We start from the raw sequence: 22,589 nt of genomic DNA, 5'->3' as shown, positions 1-22,589 counted from the left end.
ATAATCATTATACTCTTCTCTCACAAAAAAAAGTCAAAAAAGTCAAAAAGCCAAAAAGTCCTTCCCAAACCAAGCTTTTTAGCCCAGGCTAAAATAGTCAAAAAAATTAAAAAGCCAAAAAATCAACTCACTTCCCAAACGGAGGCTAATAAACAAACACAAGCTTTGGCGATCCGCGTGAAACAAAAACAGCCAATGACGTACTTCTATTCGTACAGATGGACCAATCTTGAGAAGAACTTGGATCCAGGCCATTCAAACCCTTTCTCTCTCTACAAAGCCGTTGCAGACGTAATTCCCAACCCCTAAACCGACCTAACGATATTCTCTCTCTCTCTCTCTCTCTCTCTCTCTCTCTCTCTATATATATATATATAATCGAACCCTTTCTTTCGTGTACACCTCCATCTTCACAGAATCCAAACCCTAATTGCTCTCGCCGACTCTCTCTCTCTCTCGGTCGCGATCGTCTTCTTCTTCGTCGTATTAATTTCTTCGTCGATTCATACCACACAGATCTGATCGTGATCTCTCTTCTGTTCCGTGATTTTGCAGAGTTTTGAGCGTTCTTGTTTCTCTTAATCTGAGATCCCAATGGCTCGTACGAAGCAAACTGCTCGCAAGTCTACTGGTGGAAAGGCTCCCAGGAAGCAGCTCGCCACCAAGGTATGAATTCCTGGCTTTGATTCCATTATGAATGTCTGTTCGTCTCTCTATTCCGATTTTTATTTCCGTTTGGTTGCCGAGAAACTGCAAGAAAGAAGAAATTAACTATGAAATTCTTTCAAACTTTTATTAGTATTTTTTTTGGGTCTTGTGAATCTGATTATGATTTCGCATCGTATTTTCTGTGATTGTTTCCGTAAAGGCTGCAAGGAAATCAGCCCCAACCACTGGTGGAGTCAAGAAGCCCCATCGTTACCGCCCTGGGACTGTTGCCCTTCGGTAATGGCTCCTCCCTTAAATTAGCTAGCTCATAATCCATTTGTTCACTATGTTGCATCACCAAACCCTAATTGATCATAACATCTCTTATTTTGATCAGTGAAATCCGAAAGTATCAGAAGAGCACCGAACTTCTTATTCGCAAGTTACCTTTTCAACGCCTTGTTCGTGAAATTGCTCAAGACTTCAAGGTATTGTTCGATCTATTTCACTGATTTGGTGCCATTGTTGGCGTAATCTTACTTTCAATTTCAACTCATACATATTTATGATGCTAATTTATTTATTTAATTTATTATTATTATTTTTTATTTGGAGCAGACTGACTTGAGGTTCCAGAGTCATGCGGTTCTGGCGCTTCAGGAGGCTGCAGAAGCCTACCTGGTGGGTCTGTTTGAGGACACCAACTTGTGCGCTATCCATGCCAAAAGGGTTACTATCATGCCCAAGGATATCCAACTCGCCAGGCGAATTCGCGGTGAACGTGCTTAAATGATGATCCTTGTTCCACATTTGTTACCAAACAACTTCCTTTTAATATTAGACACTGATTCTGTATTGCAACTTCTTTAATACTGATTTTAAAACTCACCTTATTTCGTTATCTGTAAAAATGTTCTCTGGTTTTCTTGAATAAGAACTTTTGGGGTTTTTTTTTTTTTTTTGTACCTACCTGTGTGTTGGTATGGGGTTTATTTTCTTTTTAACTGGTCTGTTTTTGTTTTTTCGGGACAAAATAGTGATTTTGAGATTGATATAGGTGTAATTCCCATGTAAGTGTGTTTGATTCGTGCATGTGTTTAAGAGATTTATTATATGGCTGTAGCAATTGTTGGATCTTGAAACCAGCTGCTAAGCCAGGGCATCTGTGATGAACCAAAGCCTGACCGGGATTTGGGAAGTTATGGTTTATGATGGATATGCCGTAAAATCCAAACAGTAAAATTTATTATTTTCTTCCATAATTTCCCATAGTTTGTGGCTTCCATATATAGTTTTAATTCATGCAGACTCTGAGCAGTTATATTTTCCATATTTTCGTTTGATTTTATTTTATTGGGTTGCATTGCATATTTGCCAAACCCCGATCAGAGAAAAATAATGTGACGGTTACATATGGTGTTACCTGTCAACAAAAAATTACAAATAGATTTAAGTGTAACGTCTTGTGCTTTGCTAACTTAGGGTTGGTTTGGGAAGTGGGTTGATTTTTTTACTTGTTGGTTTTTTTGGCTATTTTAGTTTGAGTTAAAAAGTTTAGGCTAAGTTTGGCATATATAAAATAATTTATCTTTTTATTTTTATTTTTTTTTCATCACATCATCTCTCTATTTTTTTGTACATTTTTTCGTAAAAAGACAAAAAGTACATTTATTTAGGTCATCTCAAATAATCTTTTAGTCTGGAAAGGATTTTTTAGTTTTTTTGATTTTTTTTTGTGAGAAAAGAATAATGATTATGAATTAAATGTGATATTTTATTTGTTGTGATTAAAATAATATATTTTATTTTTTATCGTTAAAGTAATCAAAAAAATTCACAAAATCACTTCTCAAACGGTGACTTAACAATATTGTCAATCATGGTTCTTACCATAATTGAGATTGCTCATTGAATTACATACGACAGTTACTGATCCATAGACCTAATTTATGCTTATCGAATGTTGAGAGCGTTACCACAAGCAAAACATCACCTGCCATCCCCATCTGCCTTTCTGAATTGGTACTATGGACTTAGCCCATATATTTTTTGCATCAGCCTCTGTTTGGAAAGTAGATTGACTTTTTAATTTTTTGATTATTTTAGTCTGAGTTAAAAAGTTTAGTTTAGGAAAAACTTTTTAACTTTTTTTGTGAAACAAGAGTGCAATGATTATGAGTTGGATGTGATGTTTTGTTTGTTGTGGCTAAAATAGTCTATTTTATTTTTTGTAACTAAAATAACTAAAAAAACCTAGAAACCTTCTTCTCAAACGGTGCTTCACTAAACTTACTAAAGCCCAAGGCCACCATTACACGTTCTGTCAGCATCAGATTTTTTTTTTTATTTTATATGTGAGTATTTGTGAAGTTGTTATTTTAGTAAAATTATTTTAGTTTTTGACTATTTTAGTAAGGTAAAATTTTGTATTTGGGAAGATGATTAGATTTTTTTTATAATTGAATGTGATGTTCGTGAGAGAAAAAGTAAAATAATTACGAATTTAATGTTAACATTTAGTCTTATTAACTATTTTAATCTATTTCGTCTTTTTAGTAAATTTTAGCCCAAAAAGTAAAAAAATAGTTTTTGCCAGACAAGGCACATATATATATATTTTAGGAGAGAGTTGCGGGCCGGTCTTTTGGACTGGACTTAATTCCCAAAAAGTCTTGACCCAAAATAATTTAGTCAATCTTCCATTTTTATCCTTTACATTTAGTTGAGTGATTTTACCCTAAACTCAAACACATCACTCTCTCTCTCTCTCTCTCCTATTTCAGTCACGGACACACCATCTCCTCCTCTTCCATCACTATATATGTCGTTCAGCTCAACCACCATCTTCATCTATCATTGTCAACAACACTTGCCTTAACCAACGTTGTTGTTCTCCTCCTCCCTCGCCTAACACCACTGTTATTCTCTCTCGTTGCCATCACCGCTGCTCCTTTTCCATCATTCATCTGCTAGCTTCAACATCGCAATCCTCCATCAGTGATCTACCATCTTCAACATCGTTGTTGCCACCATCTTCCTTTATCATAGGGCTGGGAAGCAAAATATCCAATTGGTGCATTGAAATGTGTTGTTGATCTTCTACAGACGTGTAACTGATCTGATAAATTTGTTATTTAATTCAGCGATAAATTTATCACTCAGTAATTTATGAATGATAAATTTATCAGATTATAGATTTGTAGGTGTTAGCGTAGATATTTTATTAATGGAATGACATAGCACATACAAAATAAATAAATTTATTAATGCTTCATAATAGAATGTTATGATGCCCCCCTCTCTCTCAAATCAAGTTTGTTATTTGTAAATTTTTTAACATATTCAACATTGATAAATTTATCATTGCAACTCTGGCATTTGTTGAATGATAAATTTATAATTGAATTTGACTTTTGATTTTTTGTCTTGATTTGTGACAGCGTAAAATGATAAGAATTTTTCTCTAGTAATGACTTATCATCTCTTTTCTTCATTCTCTTCATTTTTTTTCTTCTCTTTTTCTCTCATTGCCACTGGAGATGGACAATGGCCAAAAAAAATATTGTTGGAGGTCAGAGGTAGTTGCCGGAGGTCAATAATGGGTGTGGAAGGTTAGAGGTGGTTGCTGGCTATCGGAAGTGGTGGTTGGTGGCCAAATCGTGATTCGCAATTTGGAGTTCAAAAACAAAACGGGAAATTAGAAGAAACAAAAATAAAATAAAAATAGGGGTAAAAATGAGAAAAAAAATTATGATAAAACTTAATGGTGCATAAAAATATGAGACAATACCTAATAGATAATAACTCAAAAAAGCAGGACCGAATGGTAAATTACCCTATTTTTAATCGTTCGTTAACCATCACAAAATCTTGCAGTACCCTTAGGATGGATTTTGGGGCGCTTTTTTTTTTTTATCAAAGAAAGCCCATATGAGCCCATTCGAAGCCCGACAAACAATTAGAAAGCCCAATTGTATCCAAAATCATTTTGGAAAGGCCCAAATAGGCTCACTTGCGCACGCACGCCCAACTGTAAGTTTGATAATCAGTCAGACCTTAGGTTTTATCCCAAGTAAACAATAAAAATATGAAATTGGGAGACATAACTAACTGGAGTGATTGGATCGAAGGAAACTTTCATGTGAATTAGTACCAGCCTCCATACAGTGGTCCCACCATGTGATCACATGGTCATCTTCTACCCTGACTTCACATCCTTTGATGTTTTGTCATGGTTGCGATTGTACGACGAAGTTGTGAGCTATGATTTTAAAAAAAAAGAAAAGAAAAATTAAATGTTAAAAGTCATGAAAAATTATCTAAAAATGATATGTGGTATAGATTTAATGTTAATAAGAAGTGGGCCAAATATAGTACATTGATTTAGTTTTTAAAATTATTTTTGTGAGTACGTGTTGAAAAACCACTCATGTCTTGTGTAGCATATGGAGGCAGGGGCGGCTCCAAGGCTTAGCCAGAGGTGTCACTTGAATCTCCTAATTGATTTATTATTATTATTATTATTATTATTATTATTATAATTATATAAATATTAGATTTTAGGAAAAAAATTAGTAATTGAACTCACTAAAATACAACTTTGAACCCATAGTTTTAAATCCTATTCTTTTGAACCCACTATTTGATAGTGTTGATAATGAGCTTATTATGCAACGATTTCAAAATATGAAATCTCGTCGTGGTCAATTGTAGAAGCTCGTGTATTAGCATGTCTTTTTGCTTAAATAATAGTATCAATATATTAAAATATTTTTGTTTATAATTTTAGAATTTAAATTAATTTGTTGATTTTTTTCTCCATATGTGATATAATGATTAATGTGAATTTTCTGTAAGATATATGGTATTTAAGATTTTGATTGACACCACTGATAAAAATTCCTGGAATCGCCACTGTATGGAGGAAACAGCTGTGTTTGGACTTTTCTTACACGCACAATGAGAAAATCGGTATGAGGGTTGGGATTAGTTTGCCTTCAAAGTTGTACCCCTATTTTTACCTAATAATGAATGTTGCTACTGCTGGGGGACCATGTACTCACCCCCTTTGTACTTAGGGTTGGGGATGTAAGTGGTTTGGCTCGAATCGGGTTTGAAGAGTTTTGTATTGAATTGTTCCTCTCAGTTTTCGGAGTGACCTTGCTTGGGGGGTGGGTGTTTATTGCACTGATGATGATGCACTGATGATGATGCACATCACGCGTAAACACCGTACACATATATAGACAGTTAATGATAGGGATATCAATCTTTTTAGTAAAAAAATGATTAAATATCTCACTTGGATAAGATATCAAGTTTTTTATTAAATAAATGACTAAATGTCTCACTTAAGTATGTGATATACTCATTTAAGATATTTAGTCATTTATTTAATAGAAAATTTGAGACATATAGGGTTTGTTTGATAACTATTTCGTTTGCAGTTTATATTTATAAAAATTTTAAAAATTATCATAAAAACTTGTTTGATAATTTTTTTGATTTATAAATGGTTGTCTCAGTTTATAAATTTGAGAAAAAACGTAAGCTCATTTTTTGAGTGTACGTTTGTTTTTAAACAAAAATTTAAAAATTTGACTAACAATTTTTTTTTCAATTAATTTTTTTTAAAATATATATTTTTTCAAATAATTTTTTTGCCAATTAATTTTTTTTTCAATTATTTTTTTTCTCAATGGCTTTTTTTCAAATATTTTTTTTCCAATTATAATGTGTATGATCCCATTGTCATAAATAATAAAAAAATAAATATAAATATAAATATTTTAGGCTTAAACAAACATATTTCTTAATTTATGTTTTTAAATTTTTTTAAATATTTTATTCAAATCAAACACATTTATAGTTTATATTTTTTTAAGAATAAATAAAAAATAATTTTTAAAATTTTTATAAATATAAATTAAAAATATAAACATTACCGACCGCTACCCTAATATTTTCCAAATCAGAGAGATAGACCCGTGAACTTTAAATTTTGATTGTCTATTGCGACAACCCGTGACTCACTAGCCGCCATATATTAACTCTTCCATGCTATACTACTAATCACCTCTCTCTCTCTCTAGCCGCCATATATTAACTCTTCCATGCTATACTACTAATCACCTCTCTCTCTCTCTCTCTCTCTCTCTCTCTCAATATGGGATGTTTGGAAAAGGGATTGGATTAAAATAATTTATTGAAAGATAAAATAAGTTAAAAATAATTAATAAGATAATATTATATTTAGGTGTCGTTTGGAAAAAGTTCATTTGGCGCTTTGAGCCACAATAGACAGAATAGGTTATTTGAACCACAATAGACAAAATATTGCATCTAACCCATAATCATTACACTATTCTCTCACAAAAAAAGCCAAAAAGTCATTCCTAAACCATACTTTTGAGCACAGGCTCAAAAATTAAAAAAAACTAAAAAGTCAAAAAGTCAACCCACTTCCCAAACGGAGGCTAAGATTCATAATTATTTTTTTTTTCACAACTATTAAATTAACTAAAAAAAATCAACAAACTTCTAAAACACAATTATTTTAGTCAGACTAAAATAGTCAAAATATCAAATAGTGAACTAAAATATCCAACTTTCTAAACAAGGCTTATATATATGATCATCACCTTTTACTTCTACACCCATCCTTCTTTTTTTTTAATTAAGTCTCGATTTGACATTTGTTGTAGGGATAAATAATTACATCAGTCCCGTTGCATACCCCCAGTGGGGGTCGCGCTCCCAGTGACGTGGCGCGCCCCCACTGGCTGAAAACTCAAAAAAAAAAAAAAAAAAAAAACAGTTTTTTTTTTGGACCAATCCCGGAGCGACACGGGGGTAGGAAGCATTTTTCTAATTACATATAGGCAAAAAAAATTTACAAAATCACAAAACACTAAAACACCAGTAGGAATGCAAAATTACCCAACTAACTCATATACAAACAAAAAGTCAAAAAAACAACATTTCTAAGTGGAGGGCAATTTTGTCATTTTACTTTGGGAACATCATTTCCAATACAAAAAATCAAACAAAAAAATCAAATAAACAAAAAAGTTTGAGACTGAAAAAGTAAAAAAAACTAAAAAATTAACTAAAAAGATTATTACCAAACGAACTTTAAATATAAATATGTATAGATATTTATATAGGATACATGGGGGTTTGGGATCAGATTACTGTTTTTGTTCACATGAAAGGCAAACATCTGTGTTACAGTATCATATCATCTATATATATATATATATATATGCAGTTTTTGTTTTTCTGATTTTTCAGTTCTGGGTTGTTTCTTTTCATTGGTCAGTGTGTGTGAACTGTGAAACCTCTTAGCATTGTGTCTTTCTGCACATTCTCGTAAATCTTCTTCACATGAGATATTAGTGTACATATTTGTTTGCTACAACTTAAATGATTTATTCATGATTTTTTTAATTTAAATTTTGTATAGTTTATGTTTAATAATTTCAATTTAAAAAATTGATTATCCTAAACATGTTTTAAATTCTCTATATAAATTATCAACTTTAATTTATAAATTAGGAAGCATTGTACATGAAGAATATACGAAAAGTTGTTGGATGATTATGGACCAATACTCTACATCATTAGGCATGTTATTCTCTCATTTCTCAAAAATAAACATGAAAATAGTAAGTTTCATCGTACTAATCAATAAAATATAAAATCTAAGTTGGAGCGCCACATGTATATATACCCTGATTACTATATATTTTTTCAAAAATTACACATACTATGCTAGTTTTTCTTTTGGAATGTGTGTTAAAGTTTTGTGAATACAAATTCGTGTGTTTGATTTTAATTTTTTGAATTCAATTTTTTAGAAATTGATTTTTTTTTTGTTTTTAGTGAATATTTTTAAAATTTTAAGCAATTTTTTTTTTTACTTTTTTAGATGTACCTTACTTAGATGTATCCAAAAATTAAAATATTTTAAAAAATCAATAAATACACAAGAATACAAAAATATACTGAATTCTCGTTATTTTTCTTTTATATTTTTGGTATTTAGTGAATTTTCTAAAAAAAAAAAATTTACAAATATTAGATTTTTTAAGTGTATTTATGTTAGGTGTATTTGAAAATTAAAAATTAAAAATTAAAAATTAAAAATTAAAAATTAAAAATTAAAAAAATTGCTTAAAATATTAAAAAAATTCAGTAAAAAAAAAACAAAAAATAAAAAATTTTAATTTTCTTAAAACTGAATCTTGAAAATCTAAAACCAAACAAGCTGAATATTCTGCCCTTATATATATAGTATTTATTTAGCTTGCATTGAGAGTGAGTCCGTGAGTTGAGTGCTAACTTTCATAAATATAAAAGTTAGTAAATTTTGGAGTATTGTTGAATTTGTTTGACACAGACAAAAGTCTGGTCGTGTAGGAAAAGCAACAGCTTCAACTTTGTATATTTTTGAAATTTATAACTTTTAGCAACTTGGAAGTAGTGTTTCTTGAGCTAGTGAATCATATTTATAGCTTTTGGACCACCATTTTGATATAACTTACGTGGAATCGTAGCATTGATATATTAAGCCATCTTACCATCTCATTGAATGTGATATTTGTGATCACTGATGAGCCAATTACAATTCAGATATCCCTTTGAATAATATTGTAGCTCTCATGGTCGCGCGCAGATCAGGTTGTCAATGCCATCCGTAGGCCAGATTGTCAATGCCATTCGCAGGCCAGATTGCCATGTTGCCAAGGCCGCACGCAAGCCAAACCGTCAATGCTGCCCACAGCCACAGGCCAGGTTAACATGCTGCCAAGGCTGCGGGCCAGCCAAGGTCGCCCACAAGTCAAGTTGCCAGGTTGCCAAGGCCGCGGGCAGGGCAGGCCAGGCAAACCATCAAATAAAAAAGATGAGTCAGCATATCTTGCTTATAAAAATTTTCGTTACGTGATTGATTTGCAGTACCATGTGATACTGAATAATGTCAATCAATAAATAAAATTAAATTGTATCTAGAAAATTATATCATTTTAATATTGTCTATGTAGTATTTCTAATCAATGAAAAATTATAACAAATTGAAGTCAATTTGTCTCAAAAAAAATTTCGTTACATGATTAACTTTTTAAGAAACACTATGGTCAACATCATTCACAAGGTGTGCAAAAAAATTACATAATTTTATATTTTCTGAATCATAATTAAAAATAAATAAATATGTTATAACCAAACACAGCATGGGGCATAACTAAAGAATTTATGAATCATAATTAAAATAGTATTATAAATAAAAAATAAAATAACACAACTAAATATGCATATGGTGCACCTTTTCAAAGATTTTGATCAGATTTTGTTTTCTTTAGTGAAGACCATAAAATTGAAGTTAAAAAACTGGGTATCAAATTTTTTATGCTTTTTGTCATTTTATTTTATAAAAAATGTGAAAATTTATTGAGAATTGAAGATTTTACTATAAAATTAAATTTTTGTATAATTAGGTAAATTTAAAACTTTTAAATATCATTGTGTTCTTTATTTTTATTCTCTTTCTATTCCATTAGACAATTACTGCTATTTGTTATTTTGTTAATTATAATTCAATTAATTAAAAATGAACGCTTAATATAACTTTTCATATATATTATAGTTAATTTGTTACAACTATAGTTGTATATAATAGCATAATATATAAGGATAATATCTAAATATAATTTTTTATTTTTTTTTATGTGTATTATGTTCGTATTGTATTTTTAGTTATGAAATTGAAATCAAGAAATGTAACTTAAATTATTGAATTAATAATAGAAATAGCATATTAATTATTGTTAAATATCACTTCACTTCATATTTAATAATAAAATTATATATTTTTTTTAATTATGACTTTTAAATTTGTATATTTTCATAACAAGAAGAAGTATGTTATAACTCAATTAATCTCATTTAATTAGGATTAACTTTTTTTAGTACAAATTATCAAAATTGCACTAAATATATATATATAAATAATCCTTCGTAACTCGAATCTCTTTCCCCCGAATCCCCCAATTGCCCAAAACGACGTCGTTTTGGGCAGTTTTTTTTTTAAGGTCTAAAACAGATAGAAGAGAATGAGAAAGAGAGAGAGAAAGAGAAGAGATGGGAAGAGGAGATGGTCGCCTCTGCCGCCTCCAATCATCGCAGCCCCCGCCTTCGCCTCCGATCGTCGCAGCCCGATCGAAGGATCTGTGATGATGATGATGTGTTGGGTGGTTGATGATGATGATAATGGGTGGTTGATGATCTCTCTGTCTCTCTCTGCTACTCTTTCTTCATCTTCTCTTCTTCATCTTCTTTCTTCTTCAAAAAAAAAAAATAAATAAATAAAAATTCAAAACGACGAAACGACGTCGTTTTGAATTCGAGGGATTCGGAGACCCTCTCTTTCGAGCTACGTAGCACAATTGATATATATTTTTTAATTTTTTTAAACTAATAATTTAAAAAATTATAAAGATAAAAATTAACTTATAAATTTCATGTATATCATAAGATAAATTATTAAATTATTTCAAAATAATTATAATGATTTTTTTTTAATTTATAAAGTCTCGTGCATAGCACGGGATTACCGCTAGGACAACTAATTTAAAACTATATTCTATATTCATAAATGAATCCACAAAATGTCATTTTCTAGAATGATAATTATTTATGACGTTTAATATTTAAATTTTTTTTTTTTTTTTTTTGAACATTATTGCAAAGCCCTTTCCTTTGTGGATAGACTCCTCTCCATATCTCTTCATACTCTTCTTGTGGGCTCTAATTCAGACCTATACCACTAATCCGAATAGTCTATCTCGTACATTTCGTTATAAAGGTCATTCAAACAAAAAATGAGTTTCATCAGAAAATTATAAACACAAGAATTGAAAACATTTTATTTTATAAAATGAATTGTTGAAATTGACAATCACATTTGTTATTTATCTTATAAAATAAAATGCCAATTTTTTCTTAAGTTTATAATTTTTCGATAAATTTTATTTTTTATATGAATAACCTTTATTTTAAAACTTATAAAACAAACAGTTCAAATCATTAATATGAAACTAAATTAAAACAAAAAGAATATAGAGAAATATGAAGAGATAAAAGTATGAAAAGGGCGTCGCTTGCTCCATTAATATTGACTATAGTAATGTCTCTAATCTTTCTTATATGACACGAAATTATTGATCTGACATAAATTATTACAATATATTAATCACAAAATAATTTTGCTTTCAAAATGAGGACTTTATCACGTTCATGCATTGTCTGATGTGAAATTGTGTCTTCCAACAAGACAAAATGATCAATCAAAAACAGTAAAGCTTTTACTTGTTAATAATGCCCGAGACTTCTGATGATACACAAACTAGTTTATAAACTCTCATTGACAATCTCTGAATAACCGTTTTTTGGTTTAAAAAGACAGAAATATAAAGTATGAGAATATCTAAAGATCTTTGTAAAGACGATTTTAACTTTAATATTTTGAGAAACTTCACGGTGGTGCTTTGGTTATGTTAAGGCTCCATAATATTATAAGAATTATATTATAATGTCTCACAAAAAAAAAATAAATTATAAAGACTTACAAAACTTTCTTTACAATAAAAAAAAAAAAAGTTATTTTTTCAAGCAATTACCAACTCATCAGCTTTTTAAAATTCTGAAAAAAGCAAAAAGCAAAAAAAATATATATATATATATATAAATAATTGTCAAAAGAGTGATATACAAAATTTAATACGGACATTTCATTTTAAAATATAATAATGACAATCATAAGTTCTATTTATAAAAATGACATTATCATATTATTTTTATGATATGTTTTTTTTGTATAAATTTTTTAGATTGAATTTTCCTTTCACTAAATGCCAACACATAGGCTCTGTTTGGTACGCGGTATTGTCAACATGTCAAGGCATCTCACATCTCTATTAATAAGGCCATGGAAGCATTATCACGTAAACAAATCGCAACACGAAGTCCCTACAATTTTATTTATTTAATAACATCTTAAATACATTTTTGATGACATCAGAACAATCCATACAAGAATTAACAAAATCTATAAAAGTGCTCAAACAACCACTTTTTACTATGTTAATTTTGAACTCTCAAACAAAAGATAACAATATATAATAAATTAAATGATTGTATACTGAAATCTACGAGAAAAGTTAAATACTCAGAATTTATATCAAAATTTTATCTTAAAAGTTAATATGTGTTATATGTTCAATTTACACTCGAAATAAATTTGGATCACATATTAAAATTTTAAAATAAATTTTTATAAAAATTTCTGAACACGTAACATTGCTGCAATTCAAATTCTATAGCTATACTTGCAGGAATAGATGAATGTCACTGTATATGAACCCAAATACCCTCACTGGGTATTTCTTGATGGACCACAAATAATAGGAAGTACCCAGATGGTGCGAAATTACCCGAACCCGGTGTTATAACCCGAACTTCATACGTAGATTGTCCTAGTGTTGTCACGTTACCTCCACCTAACACCAGGAGTCTCTGGTTCATGGAAAATGAGTGTGTATTAAATGATGGTGCTACCATTGTCACAGACAGCATATTTCCATTTACTGTACCCGTTACCGTAAACCAAACCGCTATCTGTTGGCCATACCCGAGCTTAGTCTGAGAAACGGGTTGAACAATTTTCGGACGCAAATCCGCGAATTCTGAATCTAAATACGATGGCGAAAAGGACTCCAAGCTTAATTCGGTAGGAAAAAGAACTCCAGTAAAATTATAATAGATATGTGGATTGCTACCGCCAACGAGAATCCGACCATCGCGGAGCAAAATTGCAGTGGAATGATACATCCGGGGTATGGTACTCGGGTTTTGAGTCTCAAACCGAGACTCAATTAAATTATCGGGTTTGTAAATAACCGGGTTTAAAACTGGATTCCTACCATATTCCCACCCGGCAGTTCCCGCGGACCCACCATTAATAATCAAAACGTTGCCGTTTGGAAGCAAGAGCATGTCACCCATGACCCGAGGCAGAGGCATGGACTCCATGACCCATTGAGGAGACGGGTCGGTTATTTTGATCCGGCCGCAAGTCTTCAAGGCTTCCAGAAAGTTTCCACTTCTAGCGCTGGTGTAGGCTCCTTTCGGTGCACCCCCACAAACCAAAACCTCAGCTTCAATCAGCGGACCTTGCAAGTCCTTCAATGGCAGAAGAACCGCCGACCCAGTACTCGGATAACACCGAGGATTGCTGTCTGGAATTTGCGGATATGTCTTTACAACAACATCGTTGATATAATCGAACAAAATGGCTCGATTGTTGGCGAAAATAAACAAGTTTCCATCGACATTGAGGAACACAAATGGGTATAGATTGTTTTCCACCTTCGGATCACTAGTCTGAACCAGAAATGGCAAATTATAAGCCTTTTTCGAGGAACTAGTTTTCGGGTAAAACTCGTAATTAAATTGTCGTCGACCTCCAATTATAATCTGACGGCCATCAGGCAATATCTGATTCGTGGCGTACCATCGTCGTTGGATCAACCCAGATTGAATTTCCTCCCAATCACAATTTCCATTCCCATTACATGGGTGATAAATTCTGACCACATGATCACCATCGTTGAAACCTCCAGTCTGAATCAGACGGCCATCGGGCATTAAGGCGCCCGAGGAGCACCATACGTCGGTGAGGACCATGAGGGGACGAATGCTGTTCGATGCGACGTCGTATTCGACGGAGTGAGCAGTGCAGTCGGTCTTCAATGCAGTGTCGTTTGGGTCGACTCGGCATTTGCCGTTGGGTAAGGAGATGTTGGAGCGGCCGAAGTCGGTGCGGTCGAAGATTACGACGCGGTCGTTGTTGAGGAGCTGCATGTGCATGGCGGCGATGCCAATGTCGGGCTTGAGAACGGCCCATTGGGCTCCGGCGGCTTGGGTCAGAGTCCGGCGATATGGTCCGCCGGCGAGCATGGCAATGTGCCAGAGGAAGAAGGAAAGAATCGAATTTGGACTCATCAGTTTTTTTTTTTTGTCTTTCTTGTCTCTCTGGGCTTTGGAGAGAGAGAGATAGATGAGTGAGAGACTGTATGTGTACGTATTGGAATTTGTATAGAGAGAGAGAGAGGGGGGTGGGGGGTTGGGTGCTTTAAATCCTGTTTGGTTCGAAGATGCATGGAGAGAAGTTAAATTGAAAAATTATTTGGTGATGTTGGGTGTGTTACGTGATACTATCTTTTATTATAAATTTTTATATCTTTTTATGTTTTTTTAACTACTAAACACATATTCATAAATTTCACTTGTTTCGTCAATTATAATTAGTGTGTTTGGTTTAAGTTTTTTGAATTAAATTTTTTTAAAATAAATTTTTTTGATTTTTGTATTTTTTTTTATTTTTAGTGAATATTTTTTAAATTTTAAATATTTTTTTTACGTTTTAGATGCACCTTACTTAGATGTATTTAAAAAATAAAAAATTTGTGAAAAAATATTTTAAAAAATTAATAATTACATAAAAATATAAAAAATTTACTAAATTCTCGTATTTTTTTATATTTTTGATATTTAGTGAATTTTCAAAAGATTTTCTTTATAATTTTTTTACTTTTTAGATACATCTAAATTAAGTATGTCTAAAAATTTTAAAAATTACTTAAAATATTAAAAAAATCAGTTAAAAATAAAGAAATACAAAAAATAAAAAAATAAATTTTTTTAAAAAGTATTTTTTGAAAAGTGAATCCCAGCATAGTGAATATCATTCAAGTATCACAAGATGGTAGCCTCCCACAAACTAATAACTTCTCAATTATATTGCCACACGCAAGAATACGCGTGGAAATTTATTTTTTATAATAGGATAAATTATAAATACATTCTTTTAGATTTATTTAAATTATAAATTATTTTTTGTAATTTTAAAAATTATATTATGCCTTTTAAGGTTTCTAATTTCATAATAAATAAGTTTTTTTATTAATAAATCATCAAGTAAATTAATATTTTTTAATAATGTTAAAATTTTATTTCAATTAATAATTCAATAATTTTATTATTGTATAGATGAACAGATAGAAATTTCACTTTTACAATTAATTCTATTAAATAAAAAATTCTGACAGTGAGGTATTTATAATTTGTAATTTTTCAAACAACAAAGAACAATTCATATTTTAAACAAATTTACCCATTATATTATAAATGTTATACGTGAATAATTTTTATAATAATATATATATATATATATATATATTTTCAATTTAATATATATATTTTTATACATATTATTTGGTAAATTGTACGGTCCAATCTAGTCATTTTTTCGATATCATTTATAAAAAAATTATGATTTGATAACAAGATTGAGCTTGTACCTCTTTGGTTGGCTTTAACCTTCGTTTGGCAATTATTTTAACCCAAAAAAAAATTAAAATTAAAAATTAAAAAATTAATAAGAAAAAATACCACATTCAAATTATAATCATTTCATTTTTTCTCTCACAAAAGTCAAAAAGTCTATTCCAAACAAGATTTTTTAATCCCAGGTAAAAAAAATCAAAAAGCTAACCCACATTCCAAACGAATAGTAAATTGGCATGGGTTTGACTCCCTTCTGCTGTGCAAGTCTTGACTTAAATGGAGCTTGTGTTGAAAGATCATTGCAAACTTTCAAGTTATAGACTCTCATCCGAAATAGACAACATGTTACCTTGGTGATCTCGATAAGGCGCTGTTTTGAACCAAGAGAGGATGTGCGAATTTTCCTATAACAAAAAAAATAAATGGTTGAGCTTATAGTACTCATTTGGGGACTAAGAATTTTAGTTAAAAAATCAAAAGAAAAATGCTTGGGAGCACTAATTAGTGTTCCCACTAATTAGGTGGCAGTGAGTCCCGCCATTATGATGTGCTGTTTTGGTCTTGGAGTTGTATTTTTTTTTTTTAAACTTTTTTAATGCATTAGTGTTATTAGTGGTGATGTTTTTAGTGGAATGAATCATTGTTGAAATCAAAAAGTCATTGTAAGTTGTCACATCACTCTCTATTTGTCTGCACATCTTTTCGTAAAAATTCAAAAAAAAATTCTCATAAAAACCGTGTAATTAAATTGAGACTGTGGCCTCATTTGAGAACATGTTTTTTTAGTAACTTTTTAAATTTTTGGCTAAAATATGATATAAAAAAAATAGTATGTTTGGAATGAATTTTTAGGGTTGGTTTGGGATGTTTTAAAAAGTGCACTTTTTATTGGCTTATATGGGTTGGGTTTGGGTTGGATTTGATGTGATGTGTTAGAGAGGTGATGTGATTTAAATAAGATGATGTGACTTAAATAGGATAGTGACTTTTTGTATTATTTAGGAGTTGTTTGGGATGACCTAAATAAGTGCACTTTTTATCTTTTTACAAAAAGATGTGCAGAAAAGTAGAGAGATGATGTGATGGAAAAAAGATAAAAAGATAAAAAGTGTGTACTTATTTAGGATAGCCAAACTTGGCCTTAGTTTATGTCAAACCAACCCTTAATTTTTTACGAAAAGAAGTTCAAAAAGTAGAGAGAAAATAGAATTTTAACTTTTTTGTATAAGTTGTTGATTTTTTAATTTTTTTAGTAACTTTTTGAATTTTAAGCTAAAAAGTGATGTTATCAAACGTCCTTCTTTTTTTTTTATATAGCAATTTTTACTTTTTTATTTTATTTTTTTGGGATAAAATTATTGTCAAAAAATGTGTTTGACTAATGGTAAAAACAAATTTTTTAAAATTTTTGAAAAATTTATGTAATTTAATATATATTTTTTCAATTGTCAACTAAATACAAAAAAATGCCGTAACCAATATACAATTTGTGAAATGGGTATGGTTTCTGTCCAGTTCCAGACTGGACCGTGCTGTTGGGTTCGTGGGAGTTCACGGATTTCGTTTTAATAATTTGAACCGTTTAATATGTAGAAATCGTCAAGTACTATATGCCTGTAAAAAATCACGTTCCCAACAACACGATCTAATCCAATCCGATCCCAGACTGGACAGAAGCCATACCCGAATGAAAGAAAAGTGAATCAGAAAATAAAAAGGCCTGTAATAAGCCGTGCATGTATTATTGTTCATTATGTGAAAGAGTACTACTAGGGTCGTCTTTCTGCAGAAATGTACCTATTATTTGCCTTCTAAGAATGTCAATCTCGTTTTCACCTCAGGATCATTGCTGGTCGAGAGGATTGAAATAGAATTTAAAAATATATATATGTATATAAGATTTAAATATATTTTATTTATTTATTTATTTATTTTATTATTTTTTTAAAATTTTTAAACCAAACACAACGTTAGTGAGTTTGTTTGGGAAGTGGGTTTCCTTTTTAACTTTTTAGCTATTTTAGTCTGTGACTAAAAAGTTTCGTTTGAGATAAGTTTTTTGACTTTTTGTAAGAAAAAGAATATAATGATTATGGATTAAATATGATATTTTATTTTATTAGGCTAAAAAATCTATTTTATATTTTTTTGACTAAAATAAGTTCAAACCCAACCCAACCTAACCCAGGCTGCCAAACGACGACAGTGTAATTTGCAAGTTTGATTTCTCATCCTACAAATACATAATTTTTGTACAATAAATCATTCAGTTAAATAGTGAGCCACTCTAGTTTTTTTTTTTTTTTTTGAAATGAAATAAGTATAAAAATCATATGATCATTTTAGTACCAAACAGACAGGGGACAACACTTTCCGCAGGGAAACCATGGTACAAAGGAGCCATTTGGAACATATAAAAAAAAAGTCAAAAGTGAGCTTTTAAACAATTTTAAGTCATATTATTTCTCACATAAAAAAATTAAAAAAGTTAAAAAATTAATTTTTAATCATCTTTTTAAAACATCGCAAAATGTAAATGCGTTGACCTAACAAGAATACACCAAACAACCACGGGATGTATTTTGGCCTTCTGGTGCATTGAATTTCCTCATAGCAATTGACATAGGTGGGCCCATAGGGGCTCTTGGTCTACCACTTAGAGCTCAATCCACGGTTTAAACACTGAAGCCCAACGTTGCACCAAGAATCAATGGCATCTCGACACTTGTCAAGAGGAGAACCAGCCATGTAAGCAGACAAAGATCTTCCAGAGTTGTTGCATCACACATTAGCCATTAATGAGGCCCCAACAGCATTAAATACGATAACCCCTTCACGTCGAAATAGAGCAGCCTCACCATGGACAAGGCAAGGTAGAGCATAGACTTTCGGCCAACATAACAGGTCGGAGGGGACAAGGAAATGATGAACAAAGGGCATAAGGAGGTTTCCAAGACACGAAGAAGATTAAGTTCGTTATCATTACCTATCTCTACATTCCATTAATCTCTCCCTTCCAACTTGCTCGTCGGAGGGTTCGTTGGGGGACTCCCGTTCCCCGTTGGACTTTTGTACAGGTATCTCAGTGAGCCCAGCGACCGGACAACGGTGTGAGAGGCGTGGATCAGCCCGACCCCTCCCTCAGGACAAGTAGTATCATCAGTTGGCGCCGTATGTGGAAAACTTTCACTCCGCGTGACAATTGTGCTCATTATTGCCAGAGACCCGTTCCCGATAATTCCTCCTTGCCACCCACCAAGGTGGATGGTCATAACGAGATCCATGGTTCCTCAACACAACGTTGCCGACCCCCAAGCCGACCCTCGTAACCCAAATAACCCACCTCAGTATTTCACAGAACTCACCAACAACATCAACCGCTTAGTCGAACAAAACCAAGCCTTGATCAATGCTTTGCTTCAACGAGACCTCCTTGTGCCTCCTCCACCACCACAAGATATCCCACATAACCGAGAACGAACCCGGAGCCATCCCTTCCAACAAGCCCACCTCTCCAACCTGGAGGGTTTGCGGCCCCCACCCCAAGACATGAACCCGCTACCTCGGGGTCTACATCCATCAGTCCAAGCATTTACTCTCGAGGGAGAGGCCAGTAGTGTTCAGCCTCCATTGCATTCTGGTGATGACAACGTTTCTATCTGGGATGCAGAACTCCGAGCCATGAAACTCCAGCTTCAAAGAGTCATGCAGAACATACAGAATAAACCCTCTACAACAGCCAATTCATCGTTTGTCGCCTCCATCAGGGATAAACCCCTACCTCCTAAGTTCAAAATGCCCTCGATCGACTCTTTCGACGGCACAACGGACCCAGTCGACCACTTGGAGACTTACAGGACCCTAATGATCCTCTATGCTTTTCCTGATGAGATCATGTGTAGGGCTTTCCCCGTAACGCTTAAGGGGTCGGCTCGACTGTGGTTTAGTCAGCTGCCGACGGACTCCGTCTCTACTTTTCAACACCTAAGTGATTCCTTTCTTAGCCATTTCATTGGTGCCCAGCGCCAGCGGCGCTCGGCGACTCAGTTCCTTGACATCCGTTAGAGGGAGGGGGAGTCGCTACGTAGCTTCGTCACCCATTTCAACACCGAAGCCTTTCAAGTGGCGAAAAACGACGACAAGGTCATTCTCACGGCTTTCATAGCTGGTTTACGATCATCCAACTTCCTTTTCTCCCTCTCCAAAAACCCTCCAACCTCCATGGCAACCCTCATTTCCAAAGCCCAAAAATATATAAATGCCGAAGATTCTTTGGTAGCCCGCCAAGATACTACAACTAAAAACCCAATCCCTAGGGAGAAAAGAAAGGAATCTGAAACCAGAACCACCCAATATACAGAGCAAACACCTTCGTATACCGACCAAACTGCTCGAACCGATCGATTACCACCTACCCAACCGCCCGGTCGATTCGAACGGTACACCCCCCTCAATTCTCGCATGGAACAAGTCTTGAACCAGATCCAGAGAGATTACAACTTGAAATGGCCACAACCTTCACGGTCTCCTTCCAACCGGCGAGATCAATCCAAATACTGTCGTTTCCATCAGGACCACGACCACAACACTGAGGAATATGTTAACCTTAAAGACCAAGTAGAGAGCTTGATACGCCAGGGGCGCCTCAGTCGGTTCACGGTAGTCTGCCCCCAGCAACGGTCAAGGACCGAACATACTGGGGGCAACCACCGACACACCCCCCCAACAACCCACACAACCTAACCAAGGCAATGATCGGCCCCCACCACAACCTCAAACACAAGGCAACCTTGCTCCCCCGGTTAGAGAGATCAAAGTCATCACTGGCGGATTCACATGCGGAGGACCATCCCGTTCGGCCTAGTGAGCCGAACTCAGAAAAATCAGACAGGGCTCTGACAAAGAAGTCGCAACATTGGATCGCCCCCTCAAACACCCTAAACAGTGGATGAAACCCATCACTTTTACGGAGGCTGACTGCACAGGCATCCGTTACCCCCACGACGACCCCCTCGTCATCTCCGCTCTCCTGTCTAATTACAAAGTGAGACGGGTGTTTGTTGACAACGGCAGCTCTTCAGACATCATCTTCCTGAACGCCTATCGCCAGCTCCAAGTCGGAGAAGAAAAATTGTCTCCTCTTCAAACCCCGCTGGTCGACTTCACGGGGGATCGGGTGACCTCCATAGGCTCCATCAATTTTCCCATTACCATCGGAGAGTATCCACGGCAGACCACCAAGTTACTTACTTTCCTTGTTGTCGATTGTCCTTCCGCTTATAACATAATCCTCGACTGCACAACCCTTAACATTTTTCAAGTTGTCACATCCACATACCATCTGGCCATGAAATTTCCCACCGACCTTGGGGTCGGCACCGTGAGGGGAGAACAGACGGTGGCCAGAGAATCTACGTTGCTTCACTCAAAGAAGTTAAGCTGAAAGAGGCTATGATCATCGAAGGACTCGATGTCAGGGACGAAGACGAGTTAGTCAGAGGAGAACCAGTGGAAGAACTTGTTGAAATCCTCATCGACCCTACCAAGCCAACTATCTTTCCGGGCTAAGGCTAACCTTACAGCCCTCCTAACTGAGCACAATGATGTATTTGTCTGGACCCATTTCGACATGTCGGGTATCGATCCCTCTTTCATCACTCATCATCCTCAGTTTCGAGCCCCACTTCCGACCTTTCTGCCAGAAACAACGTATCTTCCACCTGGAACGCAATGCCCTCATTGCCTCTGAGGTAAACAAACTACTGAAGGTGCAGTTCATCAAGAACGTAGACTACCCTAGATGGCTGTCAAATGTAGTCCTGGTTCGTAAAAACAACAGTAAATGGCGACTTTGTGTCGACTACTCCGACTTTAATCGAGCTTGCCCCAAAGATAGTTATCCCCTCCCCTGAATAGATCTACTTGATGACGTCACTACCGGACATCAGATGTTTAGTTTCATGGACGCCTTCTTCGGCTACAATCAAATACTGATGCACTCGGCTGACCAGGAACACACCTCCTTCATCACAGACAGAGGAACTTACCACTATCGTGTTATGCCATTTGAATTGAAAAATGCCGAAGCAATTTACCAACGTCTGGTCAATGCCGTCTTTCACCACCAGATAGGCCGGAACATGAAAGTCTACGTCAATGACATGCTTGTCAAGAGTAAACTCTCCTCTGATCATCTGACAAACCTGCGAGAAACCTTCGAAACCCTACGCAAGTATCAAATGAAGTTGAATCCAGAGAAGTGCGCTTTCAGCATAGGATATGGGAAGTTCTTGGGCTTTATGGTCAGTCAGCGGGACATCGAGGCCAACCCCGAAAAGATCAAGGCCCTGATAGAAATACAGTCTCCCAGAATGGTCAAAGAGGTTCAACGGCTTATTGGCAGAGTCGCCGCCCTCAACCGTTTTATTTCCCGCGTAACAGACAAGTTCCTTCCCTTTTTTGAAGTCCTCCGACAGACTTTTGAGTGGACCGCCAAATCCGAAGAGGCCTTTTAACAATTGAAGCAGTGCATGGCT

General features: G+C 34.0%; 2 protein-coding genes across 2 annotated transcripts; one reads left to right on the top strand and one right to left on the bottom strand.

Moving 5' to 3' along the window:
• The first annotated feature begins 212 nt into the window (after window positions 1–212).
• Window positions 213–1,604, top strand: LOC114270679 (histone H3.3). Its single transcript, XM_028212258.2, has 5 exons — window positions 213–459; window positions 556–666; window positions 869–945; window positions 1,046–1,136; window positions 1,267–1,604. Exons 2-5 carry the CDS (start codon window positions 595–597, stop codon window positions 1,435–1,437), a joined length of 411 nt encoding a protein of 136 aa, XP_028068059.1. The 5' UTR covers window positions 213–459; window positions 556–594; the 3' UTR covers window positions 1,438–1,604.
• Window positions 1,605–12,643: 11,039 nt separating this feature from the next.
• Window positions 12,644–14,895, bottom strand: LOC114270677 (aldehyde oxidase GLOX). Its single transcript, XM_028212255.2, has one exon. The coding sequence runs from the start codon at window positions 14,707–14,709 to the stop codon at window positions 13,054–13,056; it is 1,656 nt and encodes a 551-aa protein (XP_028068056.2). The 5' UTR covers window positions 14,710–14,895; the 3' UTR covers window positions 12,644–13,053.
• Between the last annotated feature and the right edge of the window lie 7,694 nt (window positions 14,896–22,589).

The sequence above is a fragment of the Camellia sinensis genome, chromosome 3 (genome assembly GCF_055761805.1).
Source record: "Camellia sinensis isolate YWXY chromosome 3, ASM5576180v1, whole genome shotgun sequence".
NCBI lineage: Eukaryota > Viridiplantae > Streptophyta > Magnoliopsida > Ericales > Theaceae > Camellia > Camellia sinensis.
This window is presented reverse-complemented; position numbering and strand designations above follow the sequence as displayed.